General features: G+C 35.4%; 1 protein-coding gene across 5 annotated transcripts in view; it reads right to left on the bottom strand.

The window, feature by feature from the left end:
- CDC42BPA (CDC42 binding protein kinase alpha) overlaps positions 1-26,869 on the bottom strand; it is a 332,255-nt gene that overhangs the window by 188,754 nt on the left and 116,632 nt on the right. For all 5 annotated transcript variants that reach the window (XM_025383741.1, XM_025383503.1, XM_025383585.1 and 2 more), the window contains exons 4-5: positions 26,577-26,672; positions 20,797-20,945 (exon numbers count right to left, since the gene is read on the bottom strand). In XM_025383741.1, the coding sequence (XP_025239526.1) occupies positions 20,797-20,945; positions 26,577-26,672 (245 nt within the window). The remainder of the gene's footprint in view (positions 1-20,796; positions 20,946-26,576; positions 26,673-26,869) is intronic.

Here is a 26,869-nt window from a genome sequence, read left to right as displayed (position 1 = left end):
CTCCTGACCTCAAGTGCTCAGCCCACCTCGGTGTCCCAAAGTGCTGGGATTATAAGCATGAGCCATCACGCCTGGCCTCTTTTGTTCTTCTTTTACCTTCAAATGTCATTTCACATTTATTTTTGAAGGATATTTTCACTGGATATATAGAATTCTTGGTTAAACCTCTCTTTTAGCTTCCTTATTTTCTAATGAGAATTCATTTCTTAATGGAATTGTAGTTCCCCCAAATGTAATTTGTTATTTTTTCCTTGCTCCTTCCAAAATTTGCTGTCTTTGGATTGCAATAGTTTCACTACAATGAACCTTGACATGGCCTTTTTCATATTTATCTTCACTGATGTTACTTGAGCATCTCAAATACATAAAATTATATCTTTCATCAAATTTGAGGCCATTAGTTCTTCAGGTACTTTTTCTGGCCCATTCTCTTTCCTCTCCTTCTTAATCTCAAAGTACATGTACATAAAACCTTGTGATATTTTCTAACAGGTCCTTGGACTACTATTATTTTACTCTTTTCCTCACTGTTCTTTACCTTCAATAACTTCTGGCTTGTTTAACTTCAAGTCTTTACTTTGTCATCTCCACTAGGCTGTTAAGTTTTTCCAGTGAAAATTTTCATTTCAGATTTCGTATTTTTCATTTGTAGAATTTCCATTTGATTTTTTGATTTGTTTCTAGTTGTCTGCTGAGATTTCCTATCTTTTCATATACTGTGAACGCATTTTATTTTCCTTTATTGAGAATAGTTGTAATAGCCACTTAAAAATCCTAGTCTGCTATCAATAATTTCTACATCTCGGTCATTTCAGGGATACTCTTTTCTCTTGAAAAGGAGTTACATATTCCTTTTTCTTTACATATTGGGTGATTCTGAATGTTCCCTGTACATAATAAATGTAAAATTTCTGAAACTCTGGATTCTTTTTCTCCAGTTAGCATTTTTTTCTTTTTTTAAATCAGCTGATCAAATACATTTAAACTGCAAACTGTTTCTTGGGAAGAAGTTTCTTATCTTTTGTCTTTAGCTGAGCAGCTCTGAGTGAAGCTATCACTCAGGGGTCATGAGAGCTGTCAGTAGACAGATTTTGGATACCCTCTCTAACAAACACAGTTTCCCCAAATTCAGCTTTCACAGGCCATAGAGACCAGAGTTATTCTACTTATGCCCATGCCACAATGCACACCATGCCATTTTCACCCAGCCCCAGGCTGAGAGCTGCAAAACATGAGATGTCACTTCATATACCTTATCTTCTTTGAGGATGTATTCCCAATCAGGTTCTCCCCGCCTCTGTTCACTCTTTAGTGTCTTTAGGATAATGGTCTTTGTGCTATGCTCAGATTTTTAGTTGCTTCTGTGAGGGTCTTAGTCCAGAAAGACCTCATTCTGTCACTACCCTGCCTCATTGATTTGGACCACTATTAATTTGAATTTTCTAAAAGAGGCAGCCAACCCTATTTCTAAGGCACCCTGAACTTTTAAGTTTTATGAATATAGAAAACTATATTTTTCAAACATGGCCTAAATAATATATCTCACTCCACATTTTCATCTAGAACCTTGCCATTCACCCATCAAGAAGATTGTCCCTTCAGCTTGAACCTGAATGGACTCTTGTGACTATCTCAATCAATACAGTATGATAGAACTTAGTCTGGCTATGATGTCCAAGGCTAGGTCATTAAAATGTCATGCAATTCTGCTTTGTTCTCTAGAGACACCTGCTCTTGGAACATACTTATCATGTTGTTAAGAAAGTCAAGCAGCCCATGTGGGACGAACAAAAACCCCATGCCCACAGCTCTGGCTGAACTCCCAATTGATGGGCAGCACCAACTGGCTAGTTATGTGTGTAAGCCATCTTGACAGTGATTCCCCCTACCGCAAGTGAGCTACTGCAACTCATGCTGCATAGAGAAGATACAATTAGGTGCTGCCTAGTCCTGCACAAATTTCAGACTCATGAGCAAAAAAACCAAAAAACAAAAAACAAAAAACAACTTGTTTTATATTAGTCACTATAGCATTTCAGGGTGTATGGTGGACAGTGATGTGTTATCTTCTCCCTCAATGATGGGCTTTGCCCCAGATGTCAACAGATAGCTCCCCTCCGCCAGGCTCCTTCTGAGTTACAGAAAGCCTCTTTACAAAACTGCCTGTGTTTCTTGGAGAACTTCATATGCATTGAATGACTAATAAGGAAATAAGAAAACCACGCCATTTCTACCAAACTAGCAACAACTCAGGTGGCCACAGATGCTTCAGAACTCCTAGTGGGGCTGACTGAAGCTTTGACTTCAATGTCATCTAACTTCTCCCTCCACCCAAACCTGCTTTCTCCAATTTGTTTCTACAGGTGTTAACCCCTAATAAATACCCTGCATGACACATTCTGTCTCAGTGCCTGCTTCTGGAGAACATAATGTGTTACACAGCAGTTGGTAGGTGGAACAGTAGCCCAACAAATTCCATTTTCTGAAAGAAGCTACAAAATAACATCTGGCATTCAAAACCACTCTGAGTCAGTGACATCTTGCAAATAACGTGGCAGCCAGACAACCAGATACCAAAAATTGGCAATAAAAGGAGTGAAAGGAAAGTTCAGGTAAAACATTATTTTCAACTTTGATAATTCATGAAAACTGAGAAATAAATGTTTGGAAGAGATAAAATATCTACATTATTACTGTAAAAACATTATTCAAGTTTTCCCACAATTCAAATATTAATCAAAACATGTTCAGTAATTAAAGTTTCTAAAATGAATAATTTTCCTTGTCCCTAAACAAAAGCAAATAAGATTTGGCTTAAAAGTTTTATGATTTTAGTTTTAAAATAATAGTTTTTAAAATTTAAAAAGCATTCTATGCTGGGCACAATGGCTCACGCCTATAATCCCAGAACTTTGGGAGGCAAGGCCAGTGGATCACGTGAGTGCAGGAGTTTGTGACCAGCCTGAGCAACCTCATCTCTATAAAAAATACAAACATTAGCCAAGAATAGTGGTCCACGCCTGCGCTAGTGGTCCCGGCTACCCAACAGGCTGAGGTCAGAGGATCGCCTGAGCCCAGGAGGTCAAAGCTGTAGTGAGCCGTGATGATGCCACTACACTCTAGCCTGGGTGACAGAGCCAGACCCTGTCTCCAAAAAAAAAAAAAAAGCATTCTAAAACAATGATTATATTGAAAGGGCAACATTCTACGGGCGATTTTTTTTTTTTTTTTTTTTTTTTACTTCACTAGAACATCAGTACCAAAAGCATGATTATTATAAATATTACCCCCATAAGATTGAAATGTGAATATGACATTAATCTACATAGTTTCAACTCTGGCTGGACACTGAATTCAACTATAGAGGGTTATTTTAATTGCATGTACCTTGGCCCCAACCCAGGCACCACTAATAAAAATACTGCATAGGGATTGGTCCCTGACAGCCACTAATTTAAGACAGGCATTTCTCTTCCCAGCAACATCACGTTAATATCTCCCATTTGGTTCCTTTTTATAATTTATATAAGTTAGAGTAGTGGATTCTTCTAAAACAAAACTTTTATTTTCTCATTTTCCTACTCCTTTTTTATATACTCATGTAAAAACAGCATACTGCATTATATTAAAATGAAACTGCTTTTTAAAATTGTCTTTTAATTTTGTCAAAGAAATATTACATCAGTAATAAAGAAAACAAAGTCTACACTGGTAAAATTATGTCACAAACAGCCTATCAGTCAGAAATTAGAATTCTTTATGGAACATTAATTTGGGGTTCATCTTACATTTGAGAAAAGTTATTCAAAAAATTCTGTCAGTAAACTTTTCTCAAACTAATCTTTTCCAGTGGATAGTGAAGCTATTATTTAAGAATTATGGGAATAAAAAATTAATGATTATAAATTCCAGGTACTGCAAAATAATGATGGCTATACAAATCCTAATCTTTCTATGCATCTTTCCAAAAACCATCCAGATACAATCAACAAGGAGAATAAGTGAAACAACCCACAAACCACATTTAAAATGTAATTCAAAGAAAGACTACTATGAAATTCAAATTATGTATAATTACGAAAATAAACATTCCAATTCAGCATATGGGAAAAAGAAGAGAAAAGTGGGGAGTAAAGGAGCAATAAAATGCAGATTAAACCAATGCCCGCTGTGACAGAAGGAAGAAGTCCTATAATGAGTAGGATAGATAGTATAGTTGGGGGAAACTGGGTGAAAGGTACATGGGACCTTTCTGTACTACCTTTGCAATTTCCTGACTCTAAACTTATTTCAAAATAAGGTTTTCTAAGCTAAAAAAAAATCATCTTGAGTAAATTTATAGAATTATTTTATACTTCTCATTATCCTGTTATATATTAACATGTCTTTACACTTATTCTCTTTAACAAATACTCACTCGTATATAAATAATATATAACTAAAAGAAAAACCTAAAACTATAGTACAGTCAATAGCATCTGATCTGAGAAATACTGGTAGATTCAGTTAAAGGCTCCTCAGGATCTAATAAAATGGCCCGCCTGAGGAATAACTACATTTAGCTACCTATCAAGTAACTTCTATGCTAAATAGTTCTGTACAAGTACAAATAGTGACAGATAAAAGGAGGAAACAAGTAATTAAATTAGTACAAAAATACAAGAATGTATATAATGGCTTTATAGGATAGACCAGAAATTTTGTTCAATTACCCTGCACTGGCTCTTCCAAATGCCAGATATATTCAAACTGATACTATTGCTGTATCTGCCATATGAACACTACACTAAATGAAGATGCCTAACTATGATAGGAAAGTTTGCCTAAAGGCCAGGGAATTGTCTATATAGTGAAGACCTAATCTTGCCCAAAGAGAGGTCTGGTTTTTATCCTCAGCTACTGGAAGATGATCTCTAGGCTCTTGGAATAGCACGACTGATACATGTAATTCATTTGGGTCATACTATGTTTTGCCTCTGGAAAGGAATGGAGACTAAAGGTATCAGCCCAACATTTGGGAAGGGCTGGAGAATAAAGACAGTCAGGCAGTAAGTAATTGAGGCCACCCCAAAAAACTACAAAAACCAAAGGCTTAGGTGGGCTTCCCTGGTTGGCAATACTCGGTAAGCACTATCATATGTGTATGCTGGGCTGTCCTAATTCCATCAAGAAAGAATGATGAAGCTTCACATGTGGTATTTTTGAACTCTACCCTATATATTAATACTTATTCCTTTGGCTGATTTAAATCGATCTCCATATAATAAAATCAATATTCCATATAATCAAATACAACTGCTAAGTATAACAGCATTCGGTGAGTTCTGTGAGTCTTGCAAATTATGAAAACTAAGGGGTGGTTTTGGGAACCCCTTGAACTTCCAATTCGTGTCAGAACTGGGAGTGGTCTATTAGGAAGGTTTCCTGTAACTTTGTAGGTAGTTGCCCCAATTCCTTGTATTACTGAAATACCAACTGAACTGTAAAATAGTAACTATATTTATATTTTAAAATTCCTAATTGTGCACATCCTGAGTTCACCTATACTCTAGTGTAACAGTTTTTAACTATAGATGGTCCTTAACTTACAATGTTTCAAATTACGATTCTTCAACTTTATGATGGGCTTACTGGAACATAGCCCACTGTAAGTCAAAGAGCATCCGTATAACATTACCTATTCTTTAATAGTTTCACAATACTATAAAAATAGTTCCTCCATTAGCAATATGAAAAATTCCAATTTTGAAATGTGACTCAGGCCTGTAAGAGACTGAAAAGAATTCTGAGTAAGCCTAAGGCCTCAAAATATTTCTATCTCATTGTAAAAGTAATGATTTTACACATTCCAAGAGGATAACTGACAAACCATACCCACAAATCTAAGCCAAAAGAGATAATCAGCACAAAGCTCTGGTATAGGCAAAGCACATACCAATCCTTCATGAAATTCTTACGGGATAACAGATGAAAAACTCTCTAGATATGAATTAAATGTGGTATTTCCCCCCGCAACACATTCTATTAAAATAGGATTGCTCTATTTCCTATATCAGTACACTTTACTCAAGTTAACCACATTATATAAAATATTATCAACATTAAAGAGATGAGGTTAATAAAAGCTGTAATCAAAAATCTTGACTATGAAACAAACTACATGAGATAAAAAGAGTTATGAAGAAAACCATAAACAAGTAGCTGGTGTTTTGTTTTAGTTGTTTGGACTAGGATAAAGAGAAATTACTTTAAAAACACATTCCATCCTAAGAATCTATTCAATCCAGTATTTAAGATTTAAAACAAAGATAGGAAAGCCTATATTTTCCACTGAGTTTCACGAAATCTGCTTGGTCTCAGGAAGAGATTCTATCCAACAGAAAGCTGGTGTGCCTCAAGCATATGACTCGACTTCTGTTCATTATGTCTCCTTGGTTTAGGGTCTTCATGTTTAAATATAATTTCGATTTTGTGATTCTTTATTCCTTTTTATATTCTGCCATTGATTTATTGCATGCATTCTTATTTCTAATTATCTAAATCCATTATGGAACAAAGTGAAGATGAAAGGAATAAATAACTAGATAAATAATTTGATTATCAGGAAATATATTTTCATGTACACTCCATGCAATAATGACTGATACAACCCTTTCTGGAACTTATATATAATTCATGGTCTAAATACCAGATATAACAGCAACTGTTCCTAAAATATGACTTGACAATGGTAATGCTGTGTTGCAGCAACCTGTTAACCAACACCCAGAAAGAAGCCCTTGAAACCATAAGGCTGCAGGTCTAGATGAAGAAAACCTCCAGAGACACATCATAAAATATATCCACTGAGCACAACAGAAAAAAAAAAAGTCATAGTCTATGCCTCTACAAACTTGAAGTCTAATTTAAAAATATAGATATTAAAATAAATAACTGGATAATGGGCAGTATCCTATACTTTAACACAGCATATGATAAACTACCAAGTAATCATTCATTACACATACTGTTCATATTTTTAGTTCATCTCCAAGGTACTGAGGCTGGTACAGGTGCATTATGAACTCATTAATACAGGTACATCTGATGAGTTTCTACTTCTTTTTATTATTATCCCTACTAAATTGGAAATTTTCCCATCTTATGCCACTAGTAACCTTTCCAATTTGACTCCTGTATTCTTCAGACATAACCCTAAAAGTCTTTGAAAGCTTATTTGCTATTTGGCATGACAAGATATACAGGGCTCATCTTGTCCACTTCCTACCTAGATCTTGAGTCAGTAATTTCTCCAAGTAGCCTGTTTTCCCTGCAGTAGGAAATAGTATGTGAGGACAATAATCTGTCAATAGGGATGCTCACTGCTACTGTGCTGGTCACTGTTTCTAGTTATTTTCGCCACACAGAGCTGTATGTAAGGTGTATTGGGTGTGTGTATGAAATACTGTAGAAGTTCATACTGATATAAAGTGCAGTGGCACGACCTTGGCTCACTGCAAACTCCGCCTCCCAGGTTCAAGCAATTCTTGGGCCTCAGCTCCTTGAGCAGCTGGGATAACAGGCGTGTGCCACCACACTGGGCTAATTTTTGTATCTGTAGTAGAGACAGGGTTTCACCATGCTGGCCAGGCTGGTCTTGAACTCCTGACCTCAAGTGATCTGCCCGCCTTGGCCTCCCAATGTGCTAGTATTACACGTGTGAGCCACTGTGCCCAGCCCATACTGATACTTTCAATTCAAATTCAAGACATTAGGGTTTTTAATGATCTCTTCCATATTACATCAGCATCTCCTTTCTTCTACACCAAGAATTCTGATTCTTAACATAAGGGATAAAATTAGAATACTCTATAATCATTCTGTTTCATTTCACATTATAAACACAATAATGTCAAAATAACAGTAACTATACTGTCACCACTAATTTGATTACTGAAAACAGTTTGAAAAAAATTTTACATAAATTCTCCCAATTATTCCCACCTACTTTTACAGTTGTACTGCATGCTCATGCCATAGCATACAGCCATTAATCCTGTGCTCACTCCTTTTAATGTTTTTCTGCTTTAGTTCTACAACTGACTATTTAATAAGCAATACCAGTCCTTATACTGATAACTGTATAGCCACGTTAGTCATCTGAAGCTCATTTTCTAGTAGGTTATACTAGAAAATGTATACTATACTAACTAGTATATATTATTATACTATCCTAACTAGTAGATTAGTATATTCTTCAAGAATTATTCATGGGAACAACATTCCTAAAATTCCTGAAACTTGATAACATTTGTACATGCCTTTTATACCTGAAAGTCTGTTTTGTTCACATTTTCTTTACCGGGATATTATAAATCTTTATCATAAAGCTTCATCATTGGAAAGTCTAATGATAAACTAATTTTCTCTCCCCTCTAATCCACTGGCTCTTTATGTTCCCCTACCTTTTTTTTTAAACTGTAAAAGTAAATAATTATTCTAGAATTTGTTTATGCCCTACCTCTCTCTATTATGTTATAGCTGGCATATACATTATGTATTCATTCATTTAATATCCCACAAAAACAACTTTTGCTTTAAAGCCATATATTTTAAAGATTTAAGAAAAAAATATATATAGTATTTCATATACACTGAGATTTTTACTATTTATTATTCTCTTTCTTCTTTCCTAAAAATCCAGGTTGCCTTCTGCTATTATTGCCCTACATTCTGAGGTGCTTTTTTCAGCATTTCTTGTAAGGAAGGCCTGAAGCAATGGATTCTTTTGGGTTATCTTTATCTGAAAATGACTCTCCCCACCCCCACCTCATTATCTGAAGAAAATGTCCCCAGATACAGAATACTGCATTGATATTTTTCTTCCTCTCAATACTCTGAAGATGTTAATTACCTTTTAGGTAGCATTCCCCCCTCCCCGCCGCCCCACCCCCACCCCTTGATGAGAAATCTGAGGTCATTCCAATTTTTTTCCTTGTATGTGATATGTTGTTTTCCTCTGGTGCTTTCAAGACTTTTTCTCTATCTATTGTATTCTGTGCTTTGATTCTGATGAGCTAGGTGTGGTCTTCCCAGAATTTACGTTGTTTTGGGTTTGCTGCAATTTTTTTCCATAGGGGGCGGGGCAGGGGAGGGTTCTGGTGCAATTCTAAAAGAGCTGTAACACTATGCAATTTTTTATTCTACAAATTCATGTATTTCTCCAAACACAGGAAGTTTGGAGCTATTATTTTTTTCTGTCCTATTGTCTCTATTCTCTCTTTCTGGAACTCCAATTACATGCATGTTACACCTTCTCATTCCTGAGAATGTGCTCATTTTTTCAATCTTTTTGTCTCTGTTTTTCATGGGGTAATTTTTATTGATCTATATGCAAATTGAATTTGAATATACTTTATTTATTCTTATGTAATCTCCTTTGTCCTCTCAAAGACATTTAATAAATTATTTTTGCAATACTGTATTTTTCTGTCCTAAAATTTCCATTTGTTTCTTTTATAGTTTTTATTTTATTGCTGGGATACTTCCATCATGTCATTCATCTGGAAGAAAACAAATGTGTTTTTCTTGACTTCATGGAACATATTTAAACTAAATGCTTTAAAGTCTTTGTCCAATAATTCTCATACCTGGATCATCTTGAATTGCTGATCTGGTTTGACTCTGTGTCCCCACCAAAATCTCATCTTGAACTGTACTCCCACGACTCCCACATGTTGTGGGAGGGACCCAGCGGGAGATAATTGAATCATGGGGGCAGTTTTCCCCATACTGTTTTCGTGATAGTGAATAAGTCTCATGAGATCTGATGATTTTATCAAGTGTTTCTGCTTTTATCAGGGTTTCTCATTCTCTCTTTGCCTGCTGCCATCCATGTAAGATGGGCCTTGCTACTCCTAGCCTTCCGCCATGATTATGAGGCTTCTCCAGCCATGCTGATCTTGAGGAACTCACCAAATTTATATGCACTGCAGGTGAAATATAAGGTACATAATTTCTTGGGCTTGGTTTCCAGTCTTCAGAAAAGCAAGTCATAGAGGCCCTTCTTTTTCCTAAAAATTTTTATTTTGCAAAGATAATAGGCTCACAGGAAATTGAAAACTTGTTCAATGAATCCCTTGTACTCTTCCACCAGCTTCCCCCAATGGTAACATATAACTGTAGCACAATATCAAACAAAAAAATTGACAAGGGTACATTACTGTTAGACTAGACCTTATTCAGTTTTCACCCTGTGATAATTAATATTAGGTGTCAATGTGACTGGACTGAAGGATGCCTAATTGGCTGGTAAAGTATTGTTTCTGGGTGTTTGTGACAGTGTTACCAGAGGAAACTGACATTTGAGTCAATGGACTGAAAGAGGAAGACCCACCCCCAATGTGGACAAACAGGTGGAAGAAGGTGGGATAACTCTGCTTGCTGAGTCTTCTGGCTCTCTTTCTTCTTCCAGTGCATGAAGCTTGCTTCAGTTTTCCCTGCCCTGGGACATCAGACTCCAGGTTCACCGGCCTTTGGACTTGTACCAGCAGCTTCCTGGGACTCTCCGGACTTTGGCCATAGACTGAAGGCTGCACTGTCGGCTTCCCTGGTTTTCCAGCTTTCAGACTTAGACTTAGCCATTACTGGCTTCTCTCTTTCCCCAGCTTGCAGTTTTATCCTATCATGGGACTTTACCTTGTAATCGGCTGCGTTAATTCTCCCTAACTGACTCCCTTTTATATATACATATATCCTGTTGGTTCTGTCTCTCTGGAGAAGCATAATACATGCCATTTTAAAAATGTACGTGTGTGTGCATGTATAGTTCTGTGCAATTTTATCCTGTGTATAGAGTCGTGTAACTACCACCACAATCACAACGTGTAACTGTTCCATTATTACAAACGAACTCCCTCACACTGCCTCTTTGTATTTCTACTCACTCCCCCATTCATTTTCCCCAGACCCTGTCCCCTGGAAATTATTCATCTGTTCTCTATCTCTGTAGTTTTGTCATTCAAGAATGTTATATAAATGGAAACATACAGTATGTAACATTTTGAGATTTAATTCTTCTCACAAAGCATAATACCCTTGAGGCCCCTCCAGGTTATTGTACATATCAGAAGTTCATCCCTTTTTATTGTTCAGTAGTACTCCACTGCATGGATATACCAGTTTTGCTGAACTATTCACCCACTGAAGGATACCTGGGTTGTTTCCAGTATTTTGCTACTACAAATAAAGCCACTATGAACATGCAAGTACAGATTTTTCTGTGACTATAAATTTTGACTTGTCTGGGATAAATGTTCAAGAATGTAACTGATGGGTCAGATCATGTTACATGCTTAACTTTTTTAAAAAAATGTCCAACTGTCTTCCAAAGTGGCTGTGCCATTTTCTATTTCTACCAGCAACATGTAAGAGATCCACTTTCTACATATCCTTGCCAGCATTTAGTATTATCTACTTTTTTATTTTAGCTGTTCGAATAGGTGGGTAATAATATCTCATTATGGTTTTAACTGTCATTTTCGTAATATTCAGTATCAGTATATTGAACATCTTTTCATGTGCTTACTTGCCATCTCTATCTCCTCTTGGGTGAAATGTCTATTGTCTATTGTCTTTTCCCTATTTTGTAATTACATTGCTTGGGCTTTTTAATTGCATTTCGAGAGTTCTTTATATAGTCTAGATATAAAATCTTTGTAAGATATGTTGACAACTATTTTCTCCCATTTTGTAGCCTGTCTTTTTATAGTCTTAGCAGGGTCTTTCATTGAGCACATAATTTTAATTTTAATGAAGTCCCATTTATTCATTTTTATTGACTTTTTTTGGTCATATCAAACTCCTTACCAAGGCCTAGATCCAGAAAATGTTCTCCAATATTTTCTTCTAACAGTTTTATAGTTTTATGTTGTACATTTAAATCCCTGACCCATTTTGAATAAATTTTTGTATTTATGAGAGCTTTGGGGAAGTTATTTAGGCTTTTTTTTTTTTGGTCTCTTATTTGAGCACCATTTGTTGAAGATTATTTTTGCTTTTGCACTTTTCTCAAAATCAGTTGGAAATACGTGTGTTAGCCTAGGTCTGGTACTGTGTACTTATTACATCGCAATTATCTCTTGGTCTTAAGGTGGCAATACAGTATGGCTTAATATCTGGTAGAGTGATTCTTTCCACTTTATTCTCCCTTTTCAAAATCCTTTTAACTACTCCAGTTCTATTGCCTTTCCACATAAAACTTAAAATAAGCTTGTCTCTATCTAAAGAAATCTTGCTAGGATTTTGAGAGATTGCATTAAACCTATAGATTTGCTACCTCACGAAAGAACATGAAAAAAAAAAAAAAGAATAAAGACTAAGCCTGTAGATCAATTTGGGAAGAACTGACATCTTTAACGTTTAAAGCATTTCAAATCTACTAGCTACTCATTATTTCTAATTCCTCCAAACAATACTCACCAGTATTATTAGCTGCTTTATTAATATCATTTTTCTTCACTCTTCAATACCACTGCATCATTTCCCTGCCTCCTTCAAAAGGGTGAAGGCTACTGGGGTAATTCTCAGTAGAAAACAATAGTAATAGCTCCTTTGAGTGTTTATCATCGTAACATTCTTAGGTTTCTCAATAAAATAAGCTGTTATTTTTCCAGGTAGTCATTTAACACTTTAATTAGCATCTTTGGAAATCTTTTCATCTTTACAAGAGAACTTTTTTTTTTTAACCAAAAGTTCTTAGTTGCTGTACCCTCAATTGAGGTATGAGTTACTAAGAAATTATTTTAGGCAGATAGGAAAAAAAGGGGTCCTCAGAAGATTTTTCCAGCTCTTATCTAGCATGAAAGCCTTGGGTCTTAGACTCTGGCTGGCAATCTTTGATATGCAAATGTTAGCCATTAGAAACTGGGTCCACCTAACACCGCGATTACCATTACCATCCGTTGTCCTCTTGCCCTTGCCCTAACATGTGCCTGGCAGTATGGCTGCTCCCACATATCCCCACGTGTGTGAAACATCATGGCACCCTGCATTTGCATATTAAAAAGAGAGGGTGGGAGGGCCAGTTTTTCCGCGGGCTATGTGCATGAAATGCCAGGTCAAACCAATCCCCTGAGCTCTATGCAAATCAGGCACCACCTCCTCCAGCCATCCAATATAGCTGGCTGATACTACCTGAAAGTGGGGTTCTGTCTCATGGCTTTGGAGCCCCCCTTCCTCTGTCTCTGTAGAGGGGAGCTTTTTCTTTCTTTCCTCCCCCTTCTCTCTTGCCTATTAAACTCCCTGCTCCTTAAAATTACTCCACATGTGTCCGTGTTGTTTTTTTCTAATTCGACTCAAGAGGAAGAATCTGGTGTTCCTCCACTCATCGGAGCCGTATCACAATGATAAAACATGTTGTTTTGAAATCTAAGTTTTAAAAGATGATGGGGAGATTTCCACTTCCAGTATGTAAGGAGTCCAGAAGTCACCACAGTGTCCTAACAAAAAGTAAAACCCTGAACGAACTGAAAAATCAACAACTCGTCTTAGATATGTAAGAGAAGTAAGGTCACAGGGCAAACTGTTGTCCCCAAATTGGACAGACAGGTGGCTATGGAGAATCACAACTTGGCAGTTTAAAAACCTATAGCAGAAACCTTGCAGGGAACCAGTGCCTGGTTAGGAAAACCTAAACTGTGATTAAAGAATTGCTGCAGGTTCAGTGTGGACAAGCCTGAAAGATTAAAAACTCCAAAGGTGGCCCAGTCATAGGGAGGCCCCACATTTATTTTTGAGTTTTACCACCAAGAGCTCAACCATGTCCTCATAGTGAATACCAGAGAAACATACCTTCATGCTTCCAACAGAGGGAGGAGAAAAGAGAATCTCTGCTGCATTCTGAAATATGCCAGAGTATTCTCTTCTTAAAAAGGCCTGCCCTCAGGAGAAACTATTTTACCAGAGTCTAACTTGTCTGGAATTTTTCAGAGCCTAACCTGCTGGGGTATTATCAGAGACTAACCTTCCAGAAGGAGGGGCAGTACCCAAGTCTGGCACCTTCTAGCCATCCTGTCCCAACTATAAGCAGGAAGGCAGGAAGGGAGGTACAGAGGTGGCAGGAGTACTTAGAAGCTGAGAAGCCCTGGTGTTCACAGTGCAGTCTCACAGCCTCATTAAAGATTGGGACCTAATCATAGGACTACAGAATGGCCCCTTACCAACACATACATGCACACACACGTCCCTTGCCACTACATCACTCAAAGCCTACTTATTGCAATTCCTTTTGCCCAATATATTGAGAAAAGAAAAAGAGCTCAAAGCTGTCTGAGCTATGTGAGGCATGCAAAATTTATTAGGCAAAAGCTTGGCCATCCTCAAGCTTTGGGCTCAAAGTCTATACTTATTTTCTAATCTTGTTATTTAAGGTTAACAACATGTCTGCCTTTCAACAAAAAATTACAAGGCATACTAAAAATGGGACAAAGAGACTGGACAGACATCAAAATGATAGTCAGATATGGCAACAATGTTGCAATTATCAGACCAGGAATTTTAAAAACTATTATTGATATGTTAAAGACTTTATGGTTAAAGTACGCAACACGCAAGAACAGATAAATAAGATGGAAAGTCTAAGAAAGAATCAGAATTGTTAGAGATCAAAAACACTGTAACATAAATAAATAATACTTTTGATGAGCTCGTTAGTAGACCAGACACCACTTAGGAAAGAATCTCTGAGCTTGAGAATATAATAGAAACTTCAAAACGAAAAAAGCAAAGACTGGGAGAAAAAAAAAACACACAAACAGAACAGAATATCCAAGAACTGTGGGATTACAACAAAAGGTATAAGTTAAATGCAATGGGAATACTAGAAGGAAAGGGAATGAAGCAATAATGTCTGAGAATTTCCCAAAATTTTCCTACCTCAAACCACAGAGTCAGGAAATTCAAAAAGTATCAAGCAGGATAAATGCAACCCCCCACCCCCACAAAAAAAACTAACTATACCTAGGTACACCATTTTCAAACTACAGAATACAAAAAATAAATAAATAAATCCTGAAAGAAGCCAGAGGCAAAAAACAACTTACGTATAGAGGAACAAAGAAAACAATTATATCTGATTCCTTAGAAACCATGCAAGTAAGAAGAGAGTGAAGTATTTAAAAGAAGAAGAAGAAAAAAAAACACCTCACCAACCTATGATTTCATTTGCTGCAAAATTACCCTTCAAAAGTGAAAGAGAAATACTTTCTCAGACAAAAACAAAAATTGAGGGAATTTGTTGCCAGGAAAACTACTTTTCAGGAAAAATTTAAAAGTTCTTCAAAAAGAAGAAAAATGATATAAATCAGAAACAGAACTATGTAAAGAGAGGACCAGCATCAGAGAATGAATAAGTGAAGGCAAAATAAAAACTTTTATCTTTTATTTTTAATTAATCTAAAAGATAACAGGTTGTTCAAAAGAATGGCAACGATGTATTCAAATATGAATTCTTACTTATGCATGAAATAAATGACAGCAATGATACAAGGGACAAGAACGAGGAATCAGGATTACTCTGTTATTACAAGGTACTTCACTATCCATGAAGCAGCACCATATTATTTCAAAGTGGGCTGACATTAGTTATAAATTTATATTGCAAACTCTAGGGTAACCATTAAGAAAAGTTAAAAAATAGAAGTATAATTGAAATGCTAAAAAGAGAGAGGAAAAAAAAAAGCAATCATATAAAATGCAGCTTCATTCACAATTGCCAAAACTTAGAAGCAACCAAGATGTCCTTAAGTAGGTAAATGGATAAACTGTGGTACATGCAGACAATAGAATGTTACTCACTAAAAAGCAATGAGCTGTCACACCTTAAATATTGCTAAGCAAGAGAAGCCGATCTGAAAAGGCTATAAACTGCATGATTCCAACTACATGATATTCCAGAAAAGGCAAACCTATGAGACAGCAAAAAGATCAGTCATGTCCTGGGGTTAGCAGGTAGGGAGGAATAAAGAGGTGAAACACAGAACATTTTTAGGGCATTACAATTATTCCACATAATACTATTATGGTGGATACATGTTGTTCTGCATTTGTCAAAGCCCATAGAATGTACAACACCAACAGAGAACACGAATGTAAACATGTAAACTATGGACTTAGGTGATAATGAAGGGTCATCGATGTTAACAAATGTGCCACACTCTGGTAAGGCATGTTGATAGTGGGGGAGGCTGTGCATGTGTGTGTGGTGGGCGGGAGGAGGTCTAAGGGGAACTCTATACTTTCCACTCAATTTTTCTATGATCCTAAAACTGCTGTAAATAAAAAAGTTTATTAATTTAAAAAGTATATATGAAAGTGTATTCACTTAGAAATTGAGCTCTGATTCCTACCCCATCCATCCCATTTTCTCTCCACCCTAGTCTCTTTAGGCAACCATTTTTACAACTGCCAGTGCATTCTAGCAGTTGTAAAACTTTCCTTAGGAAATGCAAGCAAATTTAGAAATATATGCTTATATCCCCGCATTTCTTAAATAAAATTTAGCACACACAAAAGCTTATGAAAAATGCTGCCCAAAGAAAGGAAGGGAAAATCAGAAATGAAAACTAAGGAAGTATAAGAAATATTCTCAATAGACCTAGACAGAAAAATGTATTTAGAATTATAGAACTGAAGGATGAAACTATTTTATTTATAACAATTTTAATGCCTCAAATTTATAATTCAAAAAGATGTTTCCCTAATTGCAATGGCATATTTTCTATACTGTCAAAACATTTTCATATACACATTTCATCTCACCTTCCCAATACCCTGGCAAAACAAGCAGAGTAAACGTCATTTATTATCCTCCTTTAACAGATGGAGAATCTGATAGGTGATGGAATTAAATCTTCTGATTCCTAGTCCACTGCTTTTTGACTACTCAATGTCATTAGAAAATATTTTACTCTAATTATTCCTACCATTTACTACTTTCCATTGCTCCTGTTAAACCTTTGTGCAAATTTTTCATATGCAAGTTTTTGTGCTGATAGAAGACAAACACACTTTTATAAGTCTAGAAATAAATTTCCTTAAAAAGAACACAAGAAAAAGGAGAGTATTTCCTTCCTTAAATACATGAGTCTCACTATTCCCTTTTTGTATTCTCCACTTCCCTATATTTTAAGTTCATGAATTATAAATTAGGAAATTTGATAAATTTCATAAAACTCTAAGACATGAAGACATGAAGTTTACCACAAAATAACTTAACATTTCGTTGCCTAAAATTCATTGTAGTTTATTAGCTACCAAGATACAGAGTCTGTAACATTCAAGAGTTCCATAAGAACCAAAATCTGTCTTTACAAATTAATCTCCTACTAAACTCAACATGCACTCTTTTCTCTAGCCAAACTAGTCTATTAAGTATTTTCCAAAACTACCATTTGCCTGCTTATGTGCTTTTCTCCTACCATTCACTTATCTTGAATGCCTTCCTATCTGCCTACATACAGTCTTCTCATTCTTCAAAGCCCCACCATTAAAGTCTTCTATGAAAAACACGATGTTGTACAAAGAACATAAATCTGGTAACAAGCCTAACTTAGATTTTAATCTAGGCTATGCTACTTACTAACTAATGTCTCTGAAGCTGGGTTTCTTCATCTATAAAATGGGGCAACACCCATTTTAGATGACATCTAAATCACAGAATTTGTGTTGGAATACAGTGAATAGCACAAAGAGTTAAAAAAAAAAAAGGACTAGAACTGATCGTTAGAAATAAACTTATTACTCATTTCTTGAGCTCACTGTAACTTGCTTGTATAACTCATTTAGTAATCCACAGTCTGGACTCACTCTGTCAGTTTGGCCCTAAATGATTATTTAACTTGTGGCATTTTAAGTTTTATTTTTCTCTCAGGTTTTGTGTCTCCAAACAACTGAAACCTTTTCAAAAGCCACAACTATATGCTATACCTACTTACTTACAATTCCACATAGTTTTAGCATGTTACTTATAAAAGAGGACTCAAAAAATATTTCCTCAGTAAAGCATTTGCTGAAAATAATCTATCCAGAAAATGAGAAAAACATTTTAAGAAGAGCATTAACACAATGGAGCATCCACGGAAAGGTAAAAGGAAAGAAAAGGAGGGAGGGAGAAGAGGTGTGGGAATGGGCAGAGTGTGTGGCGTGGGGTTAAGACAAGGAAGATAGGAAGTGTATTCAGATTGTGATAACAGAGAAACTAGAGATGTTCAGATGTTTAACCTAAAGAAGACTTCAGAAAGCATGATAAATAGAAGAGACATAAATTATATGTGACTCTAAAAGCAAAACTAGGACCAATGACTAAAATAAAAAGAAATTCAAGGCCGGGAGTGGTGGCTCATGCCTGTAATCCCAGCACGTTTGGAGGCTGAGGCGGGCAGATCACCTGAGGTACGGAGTTCAAGACCAACCTGACCAACATAGAGAAAACCCGTCTCTACGGGTTTTCTAAAAGTACAAAAAATTAGCCAGGCTTCATGGTGCATGTAATCCCAGCTACTCGGGAGGCTGAGGCAGGAGAATTGCTTTAACCCAGGAGGCGAATGTTGTGCTGAGCCAAGATTGCACCAGGGCACTCCAGCTTGGGCAACAAGAATGAAACTCTGTCTCAAAAAAAATAAAGAAAAGAAATTCAGCTTAATATAAAATAAAATTTTATAATATTAGAGCTGCCCAACCATGGAATAAATATGATTCATTTAAAAGTACCTTGTAAAATTAAATGTACTTAAGCATAGCTCAAGGTTGAAATGGTTTTCAGTCCAAAAAACAGTATCTCTAACAAGCCTGGCAGAATGAAAGATATTACAAATACCTCATATTTACTTTCATCAATCGAGGCATATAATTTTCAGAAGTAGTTATTCTTTGTCAAGAATTACATATAAACTGGGTAAAGTCTCTCAATTCCACAAGCCTAAGACTCTATGTTTTCTAACATTCTTCAAATATTCAACGAAATAGTATTTTCTGTAAGTATTTTTAAATGATAGTCCTCAGCTAGGATTTTGGATTACTGTTTAAACCACAAAATAGCATTTTGGTTTCTCATTCTATAAGTGACTCTTGAGACCACAATACCATCTTTAAAGCTGTACTGTGGCCAGGAGTGGTAGCTCATGCCTCTAATCCCAACACTTTGGGAAGCTGAGGTGGCAGGATCACTTGAGTCCAGGAGTTCAAGACCAGCCTGAGCAACACAGTGAGACCCCCATCTCTACAAAAATTTAAATTAAACAAAAACAAAAACAAAAACAAAAACTGTATTGTCCTTTACAATTTTCAAAGCATTTCCATATCTTTATTTTCAATGAAAACTATGGAGAATCAGATACCCACAGAGAAAAGCACATGAATAGGCAAGAGCCAAACAGAGACATGATAAAATATAAATTGTTTAATTATTCTTCCTTTAATAATGTCTTAGAACTTCAATACTAATTAAATAAAACAGCGATTAAGACACCCACATCTTAAAAAGCAAACACCGAAACAGAAACATTCTATTCCTGCCACATTCATGATGTTCTCTAAGATCACTCTCACCACCCAAAACTTAAAAGAAACAGTCACTGCTGTCTTAGAGCATAGTTCTCGGAGTGTGGTCACTATACCAGCAGCAGCATCACCACCTGGAAACTTGTTAGAGATGGCAATTCCCCAGCCCCACCCAACCTACTGAATCAGCACTTCTGCAGCTGACTCAACAATCTGGGTTTCAACCAGGCTTCCTCCACAGGATTCAGATGCATGCCAAAGTTTGAAAAGCACTCTTAGAAAATGGTTTAGTTTATTTCTAACTTGGCAGTATCCCTTTACCTACTTCTCCTCAGCACCTTTCTCTTTCTCACATTTTGCACTATCCAAAGATACTCTCATTTGAATGATTAATTCACCAACAATGTTCTGCTCTTTCCTACTTTCCTCTTAAAATGTGAGGGCACCTTTTCAATCATCCCATATATCCTTAATTTATTTCTTACTTTTTGTGTGTCCTTCCAAATTCATGTTGGTATTTTTAAATTTTTTAAATGTAAATTATTAAGTTTATAATAAATTACTCCATGAACATCAAAATTATCACTTTCATACAAAAAATCTCTTTTGACACATACAATCCTTGAAAGTATTTTCTTGAGAAACGTAAAATATATAATACAGGATTTATTTAGCAAATGAAGCTATGACTTATGGTCTAGAATTCCAGCTAATTTAAATATATAAGACTCAACTATAAGAAAACTGACCAATATATACTCCTTTTGAGATGGAATTCATATGTACATTTAAACAAGAGCAGTTTTTAAAGAAGTGGTTTCTAGAAATGCTGACTGGAAGTGAGAACTTTTTTTTAAAACAGATTTAGGGGGTACAAGTGCAGTTTTGCTACATGGATATATTGTGTAGTTGTGAGGTATGCAATATAGCGTACCCATCACTTGATAGTGTACCCTGTACCCATAGGCAATTTCTCATCCCTCACCTCCTCCCACCTTTCCTAGTCTCCAATGTCTACTATTCTAGCAGTGAGAACTTTTAGATCCTATACACGTACATGCATGTATAAGCAGGCACATCGGTTCTGTAATGCTGACAAATAACAACAAAGCAAAACAACCAAAATCATCTGAAAATAATTTTTTTTGGTTGACGATAAATGTACCCAAGGCCATAATTCATAAATCTGCAAGAAATAGACCTTTGTTGCTAGATATTACATAGTAACTCACAGTCAGGTACAATGAAGGACTGTCTTACCTGTGTACATAATGTAGCTGATGAACTGAGTCAATTGCTATCACCATCTCAGCCAAGTAAAATCGAGCCATATCTTCAGGCAATCTATCTTCAAATTTGCTGAGTAAAGTAAGCAAATCACCACCAACATAATAATCCATAACCAGGTACTGTGAATGAAAAAAATAAAATGTACTCAGTAAACTAATAAGGGTGAAAGATTAATATACTGTATCCCAAGGTCAAACAGGACTGGGTCAAATATTTATGCAGTTAATTACATATGCAGCTAATTAACAAGAAACTGTGTAAGATGATGATGATCAGCAGTCATTACAAAACTTCTAAATTTCATACAGCAGTAAAACAAAACTTTTAAAGACTGGGGCAGAGAACAACACAGGGTTACCATTCTTCTTGCTGTATTTTGCAAAGAGATAATATCATCATTATCATCTTCCAACAATGGAACACAGCTTTCCAAGATTTTAGAATAACGAACATTTGAATCCAGCCCCCCTCAAAAAAAAAAACAATAAAAGAAAAAATTCGAATACAGGATCGTCCCTACATTGAAAGAAATTCGTATTCATCATCATTATGTTTTCCTTATTTTACCTTGGATCAGTAAGAACTTTATTAGAACCAGCATCAGTCTATAGATCAGCATTTAGAAACCACTACTATGTAGAATATAGTAATTCTCACCATATGTTTTTCTTCCCATTTCTAATACTATAAATATCAGAATGAGCTTTTCTCAGGTGTATATAATAAACAGATGCCAACTGATTTTAGATATGGATGCTTATGGGTATGTATGTGGGTGTGCCAAAAAAGAAACGATGAGGATAGTACATCAAACTGTTCACTGGGATTCTCTAGGTTGTTAGATTACACCTGATGTTATAACTTTATGTTCTACATTGCTTTATAAACATGTATTACATACACATGTGTATTTGTGTGTATATTATATATTATTTTTAAGTGAGGGAGAAAACTAGGCATAGTGGAAAAATGGGTATTGTAGTCACAGAAACCTATATTCAAATACTGACTCCATGTTGTAAGTGGAAGTTGAAAAATTAATCTCTGTGACATTTCATTATTATATATAGACATATCATAAGTATAATAATGATAATGTAGCACTTAGCATGAAGGCTAGTGAGTATAAGACACGTGAAGGTCATTAATAATGCCTTGAAATTAAGGTTTTATTACAGAATAAAGATATTGTTTCAGGGATATTACTGACTTGACATTAAGATTTAAAGAGTCTTGAAAAAATTCAAATTCCTTTTATTACTGTATGTTAAAATTATAAACATAGTAAATGTGTGTTAAACCAAAGAAACTAATTTCACATATTTAAAGTCTTGAAAATTAGGGAAGCAGAATGTATTTAAAATCCTGGTCTTGGTCTACTTGCTGTATTTACTAGGCCCAACGTTTTTGTTTGTTTGTTTTGAGACAGTCTTGCTCTGTCGCCAGGCTGCAGTGCAGTGGCACGATCTTGGCTCACTGCAACCCCCGACTCCTGGATTCAAGTGATTCTCATGCCTCAGCCTCCCAAGTAGCTGGGATTACAGGCATGCGCCACCATACCCAGCTAATTTTTGTATTTTTAGTAGAGACGGGGTTTCACCATGTTGGCCAGGATGGTCTTGATCTCCTGACCTTGTGATCTGCCCACCTCGGCCTCCCAAAGTGCTGGGATTACAGGCGTGAGCCACCATGCTGGGCTGGCCTAACGTTGAACTGACCCTATCCTGACAATTTACTTTTGATTAAAGTGTGAAGACTATTTTCTTATAGACAGAGTCTATAAGACTAAAAGTCTAAAATAACTAGATAATCCATTCTTTCTCCTCAATTCAAATGAAACGTCCCTTCATCATATTTTAAGATCCCAAATATACTCGTATCTGTTCCTAGATAATCTATTCTGCTATGGTTACCTATTCCTATATTATTATAATATCATATTGTTCAGATCGGTTAATTTTATAGTAAAATTGAATATCTGGTACTCCTAATCACAAACTACTTTGAAAATATTACCCAATGTAGCTAAGGCATCTTTAAATAAGTTTTTAAAAAACATACACTGAGAGGTAATATTCATAATAGGTCAAAGATATAATCCTAACATAAAGAGCCCCTACCAAGAGAGGGACAAACGATCCAACAAAACTAGGTTAAGAATATTAACAGATAATTCACATAAGAGGCAACACGATCAGCCAATTAATACATGCTGAACTTCAATAGTCATTAGGGAAATGAAAGCCAAAGCAACAATCACTGATTTTAGGAATCACTGGTCGGATTACTAAAAAGACCATCACAGCTTTGGGGATTGTTTTCAGTCCAAGGAAAGAATGCTAAAACATCTGAAAACATGCAATAAACGAGTTATGTGTCCCAAAATGAGCATTTCAAGATTTGATTCTAGAAGTCTTCCTAGGAATATCAGGAAACTCTTTTAATTCCCATGCTGCCATAACAAAGAGATTAACAGTTAATCTTTAGAGGCTCACCTTATAGTTATTCCTCCTTGCTTTCTTTTTGTTTACTATTAAAAAATACTTTTCTAAAAAAAGATACTTTTCTAATAATTTCTGTCTTCACAAATTGGATTCCTATAAAGAATTTAGAGTTCATATGAGTTACTGCAATTAATTTAAAATTCAAGTATCTTTCACCTTTTAAAAAAGTTACGTATGTCAATTCAAGGTATTTTCCTTTTTTTCCTCAACCATAAAATAACTAATCAGGAAATAATGAATAAGAAAGTACAGAAGGAACAAATTTCACTGGTTCATTATATTCTAGTTTTTATGTAAGTGATAAAAATTTTATGTGTCAATGTTGACATAACTAAGCAGCTTTGTATTTAACGAGTTTTTTTAAAGAAAAAAATGATCTAATCACATATCTACCATTCATTAAATTATGTGCCTTTTTCTGAAACACACAAAAGGTCTACTTGCTATAACTACAAATTGTTTTCATAAACTATAGTGGTAAACAGGTTAGAAATGAAAGTTATTTGCCACAGCTTTCTCAAACTGTATAACATTATAAATTATGTTCTTTACTTGGCAATTTAAAAGCTATCAGGGTTAAACATTACTTTGAAAAATAATTATATATAATAAAATTTCCTTTTATGGTATCTAAAATTAGCTTTGTCAACATTTTTTAATGATTTTATTTTCTAATATTGTAAAAATGTTCAAAAGGAAATCTTTGATGATAACCAAGACCTCTGACTCTTGAGATGAATATATGATGAAGGCTCCCCTAAACTGAAGAAACACTGGCAAGTTATAGGAGATTTGACTGCTACAGTGTTTCATTCTTCCTCCAGTTATGTCTTTAATTCTATTTTAGTAATTATTGAGTGGTATATACAGACTATTTTTCCCTGAGAAATGTCTTTGAAAAAGAAATGTTAACCCTAATGTCAAATACAAAAGAATGCAAATAAAACTAAATGAAAGGAGAGAGATAATTAACAGTTCAGGCTTTTTTTGCTATATAAAATTTGGTATTTGAGTAATTTACTTCTATTAATATATCTACAAAATTATATAATTATTTCTATATTTATACCAAAATGTAGAATTTTAAGCAATGCACAAATCTGCAGTGTTACATTTATCTAATACAGAATGCAATGTCATAGTGGATTTTATTCATTATTTGAAAACATTTTGAAAATTATCATGATACATTGCTATAATTTTTCTAGGCAAAGATGTGGGATGTGTTTTAATCTGCTCTTGCAAATGTTGTTAACAAACCCATGCAGATTATATTTGCATGATACATTCACCCCTAAAATTTTGTATATTAAATAAAATTAAATCCAGTTAAAACATCATTACATTCAGTTCAACAACTATGCAACTAGTGCATACAAAACTCTTTATACTATGGCTTTTAAACAATTCTCACTATAACCCACAATAATATATATGGCTTATATGATAATTCAGTATATTATAAAATAAATGTGTCATGAGACTATATTCACTCTTACTACTTGTCATTAACTCTGTCATTTTCTATTCTATTTAATCTTCAAAAATGTTGCTTATGGTTGGGCATGGTGGCTCATGCCTGTAATCCACACACCTTAGGAGGTCAAGCTGAGAGGATCACTTGAAGCCAAGAGTTCAAGATGAGCCTGAGCAACAAACTGAGACCCCATTTTTACCAAAAAAAAAAAAAAAAATTAAGTTAGTGGGGCACAGTGGCACACACCTGTAGTCCCAGTTACTCAAGAGGCTGAGGTGGGAGGGTTGCTTGAGCCCAGGAGTCAGAGGCAGCAGTGAGCTCTAATTGGGCAACAGAACAAGATCCAGCCTGGGCAACAGAGTAAGATCTTGTATCTTTAAAATTAAAAAAAAAAAGGAAAAGAAAAAAAAAATGCTGCTTGTAACTGACTTAATTGATGTTATTACCCACTAATGGGTCACCATCTGCAGTTTAATAAAACATTATTATATTCTTATAAGCATGTAAGGGATATAAAAGACAAGTAATGACATTATTTGAACACCTAGATCTGGCCTGAAATCAGACAAACCCCATGAGTATTATAGAGTTGCATAAACCTTTATTTTTTTTTTCCTTGTTTCCAGTGGGGTTGGAAAAACCTTTAATTTTAAATTATCTAAAGATGGTCCAGTCCATGTAACTTATTTAAATTTTTTTTTTTTTTTTTTTTTTTGAGATTGAGTCTTGCTCTGTCACCCAGGCTGGAGTGCAGTGGCACGATCTTGGCTCACTGCAACCTCCACCTCCCGGGTTCACGCCATTCTCCTGCCTCAGCCTCCTGAGTAGCTGGGACTACAGGTGCCCGCCACCACGCCCGGCTAATTTTTTGTATTGTTTGTAGAGACGGGGTTTCACCATGTTAGCTAGGATGGTCTCAATCTCCCGACCTCATGATCCGCCCGCCTTGGCCTCCCAAAGTGCTGGGATTACAGGTGTAAGCCACTACATCTGGCCTATTTAAATGTTTTTTAAAGTTGTATCAAAAAAAATCAGAGATATATACACACGTGTTATGTAATAAAAATAATTAAAAAACGTAAAGTTAGAATGAGATGAGAAAGATTAATTTCAATGGGAAATTCTGGAAATGATTATTTTAAGATGAATTTGAGCACAATTTTAAAGTGCTAGCTGGATTTTAACAGAAGCAGGGGAAGAGGAATGGTACTGGTATTAAAGGTATCATGAAAAACTCCTGAAGGCCTTCTACAGAACTTAACTAATAGCAATTAAATGTTTGGATTTAGCTTCGACTTGCTTATTAAAAAGCATAAAGAATTCCAATGAAAAGGTATCAAATTTCCAGGGAGAAAAAAAAACACCACATATCAAGTGAACAACTTACCCTATGTGAAATGCTGTTAATTTTCTTTTTTTTTTAATTATACTTTTAAGTTCTAGGGTACATGTGCACAACGTGCAGGTTTGTTACATATGTATACATGTGCCATGCTGGTGTGGTGCACCCATTAACTTGTCATTTACATTACGTATATCTCCTAATGCTATCCCTGCCCCCTCCCCTCGCCCCCGACAGGCCCCAGTGTGTGATGTTCCCCTTCCTGTATCCAAGTGTTCTCACTGTTCAGTTCCCACCTATGAGTGAGAACATGTGGTGTTTGGTTTTTTATATAAAACCTACATTTAAACGATGTTTACATAAAAATAATTCTAATTCTTCCAACAAAAAAATAGTAAGTATACAGAAATACAAAAATGATTCTTACTAAGTTATTGTCATCCTGGAAAGCATAGTGCAAGGTTGTAATCCATTTATTGTCTCCATTCACTAATACATCCCTTTCTTCACGAAAACATGCTGTCTGAAATGCAAAAAGAAAAATTTTAGAGTATACTTTATGTAAAACTAGGAAATATACAAAGAATTACTATGTTTATTATATTATTTCTGTTATGGAAAAGGAATACACCTGATATTATAAGACATTTCAATAACACAAGTTTCAAACCACCCTCAGAAACTGGGCTACTGGAATAGTAACTTTTAAAAATATATTTT

This window comes from Theropithecus gelada, chromosome 1 (assembly GCF_003255815.1).
Source record: "Theropithecus gelada isolate Dixy chromosome 1, Tgel_1.0, whole genome shotgun sequence".
In the NCBI taxonomy this organism is placed as follows: domain Eukaryota; kingdom Metazoa; phylum Chordata; class Mammalia; order Primates; family Cercopithecidae; genus Theropithecus; species Theropithecus gelada.
Note: the sequence above shows the minus strand (reverse complement) of the source record. Positions and strands in the feature narration are given on the sequence as shown.